At 45.7% G+C, this 12,223-nt stretch overlaps 2 protein-coding genes across 22 annotated transcripts in view; one reads left to right on the top strand and one right to left on the bottom strand.

Moving 5' to 3' along the window:
• LRRC31 (leucine rich repeat containing 31) overlaps positions 1-12,223 on the top strand; it is a 185,007-nt gene that overhangs the window by 103,013 nt on the left and 69,771 nt on the right. The gene's annotated exons all lie outside the window — the stretch shown is intronic.
• SAMD7 (sterile alpha motif domain containing 7) overlaps positions 1-12,223 on the bottom strand; it is a 45,148-nt gene that overhangs the window by 24,735 nt on the left and 8,190 nt on the right. Inside the window, exons 2-3 of one of the 2 annotated variants that reach the window (XM_075937921.1) lie at positions 9,679-9,803; positions 1,668-1,794 (exon numbers count right to left, since the gene is read on the bottom strand). In XM_075937921.1, the coding sequence (XP_075794036.1) occupies positions 1,668-1,794; positions 9,679-9,781 (230 nt within the window). In that variant the 5' untranslated portion in view covers positions 9,782-9,803. Of the gene's footprint in view, positions 1-1,667; positions 1,795-9,678; positions 9,807-12,223 lie in introns of both variants that reach the window. The other variant, XM_075937922.1, reaches the window with a different exon arrangement.

The following is a 12,223-nucleotide window of genomic DNA, read 5'->3' as shown; positions in this document are numbered from 1 at the left end:
CAGTGGTCAACAACCAGTAGATCAGGATCTACCGGTAGATCTTGGAGCCTCTGACAGGGGATCCTGACTGGTTTGTCTGGGAAGCTATCAGTCACTGGCACTTCAGCTGCTCCTCCCCTCACTGTCATGCTGCTCCTGCCCTCTGCCTTGGAACTGCCCCATGGGAGCCTCCTACTTGCTGTGCAGGGTGTGGGAAAGAAAAGAGGGGGGTGCTGATGTCAGTGAAGGGGGTGGAGGGAGCTTGGCAATGCAAATCTCTGTCACTCTCTCACACGCTGTGTGTGTGTCATTCTCATGCACACTGTCCTTCACTCTCATCTCCTGATCCAACATACATGGGGGACGGGGTTGTTGTTACTTCTGTTACTGCTTGCACAGTGTGTTATTTTGGTTTTTGACTCATCTGTGCATTTCATAATTTTCATTTCTCTCTTATGCTTACATTTAACTGAGTAGTGAGTTCTCAAATGCCTAACCTGTCGTGGCTGGAGTAATTATCCCTGTGGTAATTGCTGCTCATGTCCCTGCACTCTCTGAGAAGGGCAGAGCAGGAGTTCACCTCATGCTGTTCTCCTGCATACACCCCTCCTGCAGCTCCCATTGATCAGTAATGGGGAACCATGGCCAATAGAAGCTGTGGGCTCAGTGCCTGTAGATGAGGGGCAGCACATGGCGCCATGGAGCCACTGCTGTACATGCCAGCTGCTTTCAAGAGCGGTGGAGGGCCAGGGCAGGAGTAAGCCTGTCTTAACTCCACTGCTCCACCACCCAGAAGTCGTTTCAGTTAAACAGCGCCCACACAGAATCTGCTTCCTGAACCTCCTTCTGCCCCAGATGTGAGTCGCCCTGCACCCAAACTGCTTTCCAGAGCTTTCACCCTGAAAATCCTCATGGACCCCAATTCCCCACCCTGGGCTAAACCCAGAGCCCTTCCCACAGTCTGAACCCCTTGGCCCAAGACCAGAGGCTGCACCCAACCCCCTACCCCAGCCTGGTGAAAGTGAGTGAGGAAGGGGGATGGAGTGAGCAGGCTGAGGCCTTGGAGAAGGGGTGGAGCAGGGGCAGGGCCTCAAAGAAGGGGCAGGAAGGAAGCGTGAGAAGGGTATTTGGGTTTTAGATAGACCTTACATTACACTTAAATTGAAAATGTGATCTTGTGGTTAAATAGGTTGGAGACCACTGTTCTAGCGAAATAACTCAAACACTTTTCTGACCTTGAGAGTAGGAGTTAGCAATTGCATGTCTTTTCAGTATTGGTCTTTCTGGGGACTGATGGACTAAACCATCTAGTTATGTCAGAAAATGTTCTCTGTTCACCTTAGGATTTGAGGGGGACTTAATAAATATATTCCAGAGCAAAGTAACTAGTATTCAAAAGTTGCCTCAGCAGTTGTCCTTGTGGAACTTAGGGCTGTGTGCAAATGTGGATGCTAGCATAGCAGGAGCAATCTCGTATTCTGTATCCAAAAACAGGAATATTATATTTACATGTAGGAGAGAGCTAAGGAGACACATACAGGTTCATCCAGCCCTTAGTTCTGAAGGCTGTTTTAGAGAACAAGAGACCAAAATATTAAAAATAATCTCAAATCTTAACACTCTTCTTATTCTCAAATATAAGGTGAACCTCTGTTCTTTAAATGTAGTAGAGAAGTGGGGAGATATACCTGTCTACAAATCGAGGTTCAAACTGTGAAGGAATTGCCTGCATTCTCTGCTGGCCTGATCCCATTAGCTGAGGGTTTACTGCCATCATCTGGTTTCTCATTAGCACTTCTTGTCGCTGTCGCAGTTCTAATATAAAGCATATAAAATTATATTGTTAAGTGCAATAAGTGATTCTATATCCACTATGACCCTTACCAGAAATAGTTAGTTAACATATAACCTTTCTTTGTATCCCACCTGTTAAAAAAGAAAACATGACACAGAATATTTACTGCCTCTTTAAAATATGTAACCTTATATCCTCCCCATTAGCTATACTGTAAACCTCATTGATGAATATAGTATATTATACAACCAATAACTGCATCAAAAATAAATAAGATGTGTAGAGTTTTGTATAAACACAATGACAGTTTAAACAGTCCATTTTGATGCATACCTCACCACTATTAAAGTACAAAGGAACTATGATATATGGGAAATATTCTGTGGAAATTTGTATTTTTAGTGATAGGAAAAAATGGAAGACTCTAAGGCCTGGTCTACACTAGGACCTTACAACAAATTTACCTGCCCCTCAGTCAATTATCTAAGCAATGTGTCTACACTACCAAGCCAGTTGCACCGCCCTTAGGGGCACTGATGTCTGTTTCTGTAGTTCTGCTTTTCACCAGGAGTAACACTATTCCTGACCATGCAGAATCAAGTTTACACTAGTGTAGATGCAGTGTTTCTGGAAATTTGATCCTATTGGTCTTTGGGAGGCCTCCCACAGCTGTCCTCTCCACTCTGGCCACAACATCTGCCTTGACTGCTCTTGCACTGCATTCAAAAAGTCCTGGGAACTGTAGAATGGCCTATCCCATGTGGCCAGCTTCGTGAGCCCTTGGCAAGCAAGCAGCACACCACGAGACAGGAGATGAGTTCCAATTTTCCCTTGGACACTCCATGGTCTCAACTTCCCTGGGCTGCAGAAGAGCACCAGCCTAGAGTGCACGGCAGATGCTGGATCTCATTGAGGTGTGGGTGGATAAAGGCCATTCCAGGACCTTCATGCAGTGCTGGGTGAAAATGAAGCACTCCAGGAGGAGGAGCTGCTCCAGTCATATTAGAAGGCCAAGAACCCTCTGGGGCAGCACTTCACACCTGTCACTACTTGACCAGCTGGATGCCATTGGGGGGGGGGGACAGGCAGCCAGTTCTCCCAGATGGATCGTTGAGTCCGCCCAAGACACACCCAGCATCAGCCTTCAGGAGAACGAGATGACAGAGGGTAGGAGGAGGAGACTAGCTAACCAATGATGCCTGAGAGCCAGGAGCTCACCATGATGGTGGAGCCAATCCTGTCCTCTGAGGGCATCTCCCTGGGGAGGACACTTCTGGTGAGTTCACAAACTTTGTCTAACTACAAGCAGGTTCAGACAAGGGGCTGTGAGCTGTAGCGCACTTTCTCTCTGCCTGTTCAGTGGCGGGAGGGTGTGGGGGGCATGTAACAGCTTGTTCATGTGTCTGCAGATGGAGCACCAGTCTTGAGTATTGAGCTCCATAAAGCTCTCTCATAGGAACCCCTCAATCCTTCTCACAAGGCTCCTGGGGAGGCCAGCCTTAATCTGTCCTCTATGGTAAGTCACCTTCCCACTCCATGACACTAGTAAGTAGTTTGGTGTCATGGAACCACACAGCAGTGCAACATAAGGCCTGGGTTCATGGCCACATTCACTCAGCATTCGCTTTTGATTGAGCGTGGAGATGCAGAGAAGACTGATATCTCACATAGCAACCTGGTGGGAGGAGGTGGAGGGTAAACTATTAGCACTCTTGTCAGCAACCCACAAGTGCTGCTCACACATCCTCCCTCCCACCAGGACGGAAAAGAAGCACTCTTTCCAGGAAGCTGAGAGTACTGGATCCGGCATGTCCTGGACATAGCAGGAAGTCAACCTGTCCCTTGTTCTCCTTCTTGCCTGCAGACTCCTGCTTTGGCTGGGAAAGTAACACTCTCCTGGGAATTGATGTGTGCCAGATGCAGTAGGAAGCCATTTTCTGCTGCCTCCACACCCTTCCTAGAAGCTCCTGGCCTGGCTGTTCCCCTACCTCCAGACCAAGTGTGTCCCAGTGTTCCCCTGAGATGTCTGGACACCTGCTATACAGTTCCCATTTTAAAGGAAATATGTGGCCTTGCATGAAACACTTCTCCATTGTCTGACTGGAGGTCTTCAGTCTATGCTAAGAGATTAGGGTTACACTTCATACAATGTATCTGCTAAAATGTCTATCATTGTAACTTTTCTGGACAGTTGGGCCATTTGCCAGCTCAGTGCATCCTATACCTCCCACTGCATCTGTCTGCCTGGCTCACATCCGCAGGCAAAAACGCATGCAGGAGGACATATTCTGTGAGCAGATGGACTGCATGCACTCCCTCATGCAGGAGATCCAGGAAGAGTACCAGGAGCAGATAGCAGAGCTGCAGGAGAGGAGAACCACCTGGGAATAGCTGACATGGCAGCAGGAGACCATGTTTTTGTCCCTGACTGCCATCATGGAGTGCATGGTGACCTGTCTGGAGTGGGCCACCACCCAGAATCCTGCCCACCCTAATGACACCCCCAGTTCCTGCTCCTCTTGCCCCATGGCTTCCATCCACTAGGGCCCAAGGACACTGCGTGGGGACTCAAAGAGAACCAGAGCAGGAAGCAGTCCCAATCCCATTACTGAGTTCCCCTCTCCCCTTCTGGTTCCCACTTCATTCCCTCCCCCATTGTTTTTCCCCAAATAAACACTCCTATTCTTTGAACAAAGTTTTTTTTTCTGCAGGGGTGGGGTCAATAGAAGAGGGGAGCAGAGGGGTGGGGGATGAAAGGCAAACATACCTTTTGGGGAGCCACAGAGGAGAGTCTAAAACTGGCCTTGCATAAAACTGTCCTTCAAGGCGTTTCTGATTAGCACTGTCCTGTGCTGTGTTCTCCTTATTGTTTTGGTGTCCAGCTGCTCAAACTCTCGGGCCAGGCCCTCTGCCTGAGCCCCTAACCATGCCAAAAAAGTCTCCTGCTTATTCTCACACAGGTTATGGAACACAAAACAGGTCACCACCCTAAAGGGGATGTTGTGTTTGCTGAGGTCAGGAGACTCCTGAACCTCCCCTTTAAACATCCAAATGCACATTCCACCACCTTTCTGCACCTGCTTAACCTCATGTTGAACTCCTCCTTGCTGGGGTTCAGGAAGACAATGTAGGGCTTCATTAGCCAGGGGAGCAAGGGGTAGGCTGGGTAACCCAGGATCACAATAGGCACGTCCACCTCTATGACTCTGTCTGGCTTGGAAAAAAGTTCTTGTGTGCCTCTTTCGGAAGAGGCAGGAGTTCCAAAAGATGCAACCATTATGCGCCTTTCTCAACCATCCCACGTTGATGTCAGTGAAGTGGCCCTTGTGATCCATGAGCGCCTATAACACCATAGTGAAGTATCCCATCTAGTTGATGTAATCTGAGGCATGGGATTTGGGGGGCCAGAATGGGGATGTGTGTTCTGTCTATGTCCCTCCCCCCACACACAGTTAGGGAATCCCATGGCAGCAAACCCCTCCATGATGAGAATCACGACCCTCTGTAGCAGGATGTTATTAATGGCCTTGGCTATTTGTATTTTGAACAGCTCTAACCGTAGATTTCCCTAGCCTGAACTGGTTCCTAACTGAGCAGTAGCTGTCTGGCATGGCAAGCTTCCAGAGGGCAAATTGCCATGTGCCTGTCATGGTGATAGCGGGTCTCCTAGGTATATTCTGGCACCTCAGGGCAGGGGCAAGCCATTCACAGAGCTCCAGGAATGTGATTTTCCACATGTGAAAGTTCTATAGCCATTGCTAATTGTCCCATCTCTGCCCAACGATGTGGTCCCACCATCTGAGCTCGTCTCCTGACACTAGAACTGGAGTTGCTCTGTGTTCAGGGGATTAAGTGGTGTCTGCACTATCACGAGTGCCAGGACTTGCCTGAGCAAGGCCTCCATGCCACACTGAGCTTCATCCTCATCCTCTTCCAGGTGGATCAACATGTGTATACTTATGAAGTACTGCACCATGAAGTGCACCATTGCACCCATGAACATGTTATGCTTTCCAGTACCCTGGACTCCATGCTTGCAGTGGTGTGGCATCTGTGCAGGCAACCAGAGCAGCACAAGACACACACACACTGCATCTCCTTTATGTCACATGAAGGGGGAAGGAGTAGAGGAGTACCTTCTGGGACGCAGCTGACATGAGCTCCTGTAAGCACCCACTGCTGAGTTTTGGACCCAGTGGACACCAAAGGCATAGGCCAAACTGCCAAGTTCCCCACAGTGCCTCGCTCTCAGTGAGTTGGTGGTAGGCTCCATAAATGTGAACGCATTTGATTCTTCTCATAGTGAGGACACAGACCCTCGCCTCTCAACATTGAGTGCTCAAAAATTGCACATAGTAGATTTGACCTTATCTCATAGTATAGATGTGCCCTAATTAGCTAAGAAAAATTCCAACCTGTCCTGATATGAAATAGCACAATCTGATGGAATAAGTATGGGGCTGTGTTTGAGGAACTATTTCACATTTGGATGTCAAAAGTTAAACACAGAATTCCATATATAAGCACCTCATATGTGTCTGATCCAAAATCCAGTGAAGTCAGTGGAAAGACTCATATTTATTGCAATGAGTTTTGAAACAGGTCATAAGTACACAATTTTCAGTGCAGCCTTGGCTTCCACTGAAGTCAGGTAAAAGAGAAATATGTTTTTCCTATGTGTTTTGCTTACTTAACATTGTTTTTTATATTTCAAATGAATTAAAAGATCCACAGGTCCAAGGACCCTTCATATCCTTAGAACCTGGGGTAGGTAATTCTAGCTTTTTTATTTCAACATCAACCTGGGTCTTTGCATCTGAAGAATCAGTATTTTCAGTAGAGTGAAATTCAGATGACAGTGAAGAGTGCAAAAGGATGATTTTATTACAACTTGTCTTTCACTCTCCTGCTAGGACATGAATCTGCAGCAGCAGTATATGTCATGTTAAACTCCATTGATGTTCTTTCCACTGCTTTTTCTTGCAGAGATGTATGGCATCTGGGAAATGGTCTTTTCCTTATTCATTTGTTTTGCAGGACTACGAGTTGCAAAGTTTGATGTTAGCATTTGAAGTGTTCTATTAAAGTGGTCACACTTCACAGTCGGGTAATAGTTCAGAAAAGTTTAGTAAATGATTAATAGATGTTTTAATAAATGGTTAGCAGTTGATCCAGAGTTCATTAGGTCAATAGGCTGCTTATAACCATGTTTTATAAACCTTCCACGCCAGTTTCTATCAATGTGCTTATAATCATCTGTAATATATGTTACTCATGTATGTGACATGCTTATAACATCTATTAATTATTTGTTAACCCTTTATAAACAGAACCCCCAACATAAAGTGGGACCACTAAAGTCAGATTTGGTTCAAATGCATTATATACAGAGTATTATTTGGGGCATGTTCCAACAGATGGAGGCTTCAAGTTCTTCACCAGCTTTCTAGGAACAAAAGAGAATTGAGGAAGAGAACGGAGCCATTTGAGCTGCTCTTAGGTTTGCCAGGATGGAGCTGCAAAAGCACAGACAGACTCTCCTTTCAAAATTCCCTCATCTGTACCTATCCATCCAGGATTTGGTCTTGCCCTTTTGTGACGTGGAGAACATACCCCATACTGGGGGGGGGGCTAAGACCTTGTGGGCGGAGGAAGTCTTCCCCCTTTACCCAGACTGGGTATGCTCCAAGTGCTGGAGCAGTATAAGAGGAAGCAGAACAGCTCAGTCTGGGCTGACCAGCAAAGGAGAAGAATCTCTCGCCAGAGCTCCTGAACTGCTGCAGTCAGCTACCCCGGGGGTGAGAACCAGAGACCCAGGAGAGAGCCACAACATAAACCCCATGGAATCCCATGGAGAAGCAGCTGCTAGAAAGCTGGAAGACCCAACTATCACATGGGACATCAGTTCAACCAATGAGGTCAGAAGTGACCCAGGGAGGGTGCAGGAGCGGCCTCTCCCACACTGGTGTCCTCGGTGTGTTTCATCCAGATTCCCCGCCAAGGGAGTGGCAGACCATACTGCTGCTCCCAGGGCCCTGGTTTGGGACCCAGTGGAGCAGGGAAGGCACAGGTTCCCCTACCAGGGCGTTAGCCTCCAACCACACTGACTGTGACTAGTAAGCCATACTGCCCTGGAATGTAGGCTATTATTTACTGACTCTGGCTGGTGGGCCATATTGCCCCAAATTGAGGGCTATTCACTTACTTGGGCTTGTGAGCTATATTGCCCTGGACTGAGGGATATATATATATATATATATATATATATTGACTCTGGCCATTGGGCCACACTTCCTGGCGAGCAGGGTCGCTTATAGACTCGGGGTTACCCAGAGGCCAGCGAAATTTCACGGATTATAGAGACGACCAACTCCTTTGTGGCCAAGGAGGCGGCGTACACATCCCAGAATGAGGTCTCCCTTGTGACAGGGAGTACTTACGCTGCCACACCTTTACAGAGCTCACTGTAAGCAGCCTGTCCTTCCACAGAGTTTTTGAAAATGGGCACATTCTCCAAGTGTAGTACAATGTGTATTTATAGGATACACTGTGGGTCCACCACCGATTCCTTGAAAAATTGCCCATCACATTATATGATTAACATCCCTGGAAAATTGTTACCCCCTGCAAATTAACCAACAAAATATCTTAATAAAAATAGCATGTTTAATAGTATATTTATTAAAAAAAATCTGCATGACCATAAGTTAGACAGTCTCAGAGGGGTAGCTATGTTAGTCTGTAACTTAAAAAAACCTTAAAAAACAATGAATGGTCCTGTCGGGCTTTAGGATATGTCTACACTGCCACCCTAGTTCAAACTAGAGTGGCTAATGTAGGCATTCGAAGTTGCAAATGAAGCCCGGGATTTAAATATCCCGGGCTTCATTTGCATCTTGCCAGGCGCCGCCATTTTTAAATCCCTGTTAGTGCGGACTCCGTGCCCGCGGCTACACGTGGCACGGAGTAGGTAGTTCGAATTAGAAAGCCTAATTCGAACTACCTACTCCGTGCCGCGTGTAGCCGCGGGCACGGAGTCCGCACTAACGGGGATTTAAAAATGGCAGCGCCCGGCAAGATGCAAATGAAGCCCGGGATATTTAAATCCCGGGCTTCATTTGCAACTTCGAATGCCTACATTAGCCACTCTAGTTCGAACTAGGGTGGCACTGTAGACATACCCTTAGAGACAAACAAAAATACTGATAGTCTCATGCTCTTTTGTGGGCACAACCCACTTCTGCATGTGTGTCATCATCTGAAGTGAGTTGTGTCCACGAAAACTTATGATACTATCTATATTTTTTTGTTTGTCTCTAAGTTGCTACAGGACCATAAATTAGACAGATGTATATCTGCTGCCAGATTTGTATCACGCATTTGTGCATGACTGTTATTGTGTCCCAGAGTTTTTGGAGTTTCTTGAATCAAATAAAAGACTATGCACTGGGGATCAAAACTATCAGCTTTGCTCATAGTTGACTGAAGGCTTAATCCCAGAAAGTATTAAGTGCCTCGTATAAAACATAATCCTACATTCACTCAAGTCAGTGACAAAGCTGCCACTGAATGGTGCAAGATGTGGGCTCTATTCAGTATCCAGTGCCATGCAGTATTGGGCTCTAGATCTATTGGAGATACAGGTGCAATTCCCTCCCAGGTGCTGGAGCACCTCACACAGTCAAATTTTAAACTCCCAAAGACCTAGTCCAACATAAACTGAGCTCCATATAAAATCTGGTGTGAATTTTTTGGAAGCCATTTATTTAGTTTTTCCCAAGTCCTGATCATGAATAAAGCAGGGATCTGTAGATATTAGGCCTGTCAGTTATTAGACTTCACATATTGTATACATGTTGTGAATACTATAAATGTGGTCTCGGAAGGCTGTAGTTTTGGCTTACCTCCTGTTGCCATGCCACTTGCTAATCGGTATAGATGCTTTTCATCCAATGTCCCTTGTTCCCCGAGTATAGACATCTTTCTCATGTGGTCTCGGGGAGTCATGTTATGAGGTGATGAAGAGGACCTTCTTTTTCCAATGTAAAGAATGAAGTTAGAAGGACCCAAGAAGATAATAAAACATTCCACAGTTTAGAAAGGTATCAGGTCCCATATATGTTCTTTGTAAAAAGCAAAAGGATATAGGCTACATTTTTAATCAGCTATTTTTAATAATAACACTCAAGTGTCTACCTCTTGCTGAGGTGCCACAAGTTTCTCTTTTTTTAATGGGATCTTCAGAACTATCAGATGTTTTCTGCTCTATCATTAGGGCTAAGTCTAGACTACGGGGTTTTCCCGGCATACTAGAGGTATGCCGGAAAACCCCCGCGGTGTCCAGGGAGCGCGTTTGCTCTTCTGCTTTTTTTCACAGAAGAGCAAACATGCTCTTTTGGGGAGTCCAGTATACCTCATTCCACAAGGGATAAGGGCTCCACCAAAAGAGGAGGCTTTTCTGCCATTTCCACCGAAAGAGGAGGCTTTTCTTCCCATAAACTGGGCCAAATGGCAGAAAAGCCTCTTCCGGAAAAGCGATAAAGTCCGTACTCTAGACCTAGCCTAGGCGACAAAACAAGACAAAAGATTTTTGTACTAGTGCTGAACCAAAACTCAGTGGACTGAGCTCTCAACTGTGAACACAAAACTGTACCAACTTCAGCAGTTCTCAGCTCAAGGCTCTTCACAGCTCTGTCTTGGGAAATGGTGCCCAAAGCTAGACAAGATAAGTCCATGATCTGCAGCTCATATTAGGCATGCCCTAGCTTCTATTGAACTCATGAGTTTTGCTATTAACTACCACTAGAACAGGATTGGGCCATTAGGCATAGTTTGTAGGGGGAATGATGAGGGGTATTGGGCCCCTAAATAGTAAACCGTGGGCAGGCAATGGAATTTGCCTCCCTATGCACATCCCCATTGGCCTGACTGGAGTTTCCCCTACAAATATTGAAGTCAAACTACACCTGTGATTGGGCCCACTATTACTATTTGTTTAGCTATTTTAGCAACAATTTTAACTGTTACTTAAGAATGTGATGATTACAAAACATTGGTAGATACTAAATATTAGCACATTTTCCTCCAGTGATAACAGGTCTCGATATCTAGAGACATCCGCCTCAGGCTTTTTTTCCTCTTAAGAAGCATAAATAAGGTGACCAGGGCTGTGTTTACACTGGCATGAATTTCCGGAAATGCTTAAAACGGAATACTATTCCGTTTTCAGTTTTTCCGGAAAAGGAGCGTCTACACTGGCAGGCTGCTTTTCCGGAAAAGCCCTTTTTCCGGAAAAGCGTCTGTGGCCAACGTAGACGCGCTTTTCCGGAAAAGAGCCCCGATCGCCATTTTCGTCATCGGGGCTTTTTTCTGGAAAAGACTACTGGGCTGTCTACACTGGCCCTTTTCCGGAACAGTGTTCTGGAATAAGGACTTATGCCCGAGCAGGAGCAGAATAGTTTTTCCGGAATAGTGGCTGATTTTGTACAGTAGAGCATCATTGCTTTTCCGGAAATTCAAGGGCCAGTGTAGACAGCTCGCAGCTTATTCCGGAAAAGCGGCTGATTTTCCGGAATAAGTGGCCCAGTGTAGACAAAGCCCAGGTGTCTGATTTTCAACTGAACCCCAAGTCAAAAAGGGATCCCACCTAGTGAAAATGAATGAGTGAGGGTGGGGAACAGCGAGTGATGGGAGAGAGTAGGGTGAAGCCTTGGAAAAGGGCCGGGGCAAAGGTATTCAGTTTTGTTTGGTCAGAAAGTTGGCAACTCTAAGCATAAAGCTTGCTTTCAACAATTAACAGAGTCTAGATACGAGCTCAGACTCACAATTAATTTCAGAAACTTTGCTGAGTAAATCATGTGGAAGGAAACAAGGTAAAATACAAGTGTCCCTGGACCAAATCCTGCAGCTTTGATTCAGGCAAACCTCCCATTAATAAGAGCAATAAGTAATGGTTATAGAATGTTCTCTGAATTAAAAATTGTAGGTATAAAACTGCAGTAGAGTGATCATAATAGGGTTAACTGGATTATCCAGAGAATTATGGGATAGAACCATACTCCACTCTTATTTCCTGCCTTTAATCACCCAGATTCTGATATAGTTAAATAAAGCAGCAAATTCCCAGCCTGTAGTTCTGTGAGTAGACTTGCTTTTGTTGCACTGAGCAGTCCCTTTACAAAAGAGATTATTGCTCTTATTCATTATGGGATTTCCTTAAAGTCAGTAACAGTAGGATTGGGCCCTACTAACAATGCTGCTAATGTCTGCTATTCCTAACAGATAAGAATCTCTGTAAGCTGGGAAAGAGAGAGCCCCTGAGAGCTTACCATGGGCACAACTATATTCGTATAAAAATGCTTTAGGGTGGTATAGTCATGTCAGAATGGGAAAAGGAATAAGCTGTATTGATATAAGTATAAGGCATATCCACATCAACTATTAAGTTGT

This window comes from Pelodiscus sinensis, chromosome 10 (genome assembly GCF_049634645.1).
Source record: "Pelodiscus sinensis isolate JC-2024 chromosome 10, ASM4963464v1, whole genome shotgun sequence".
NCBI lineage: Eukaryota > Metazoa > Chordata > Testudines > Trionychidae > Pelodiscus > Pelodiscus sinensis.
This window is presented reverse-complemented; position numbering and strand designations above follow the sequence as displayed.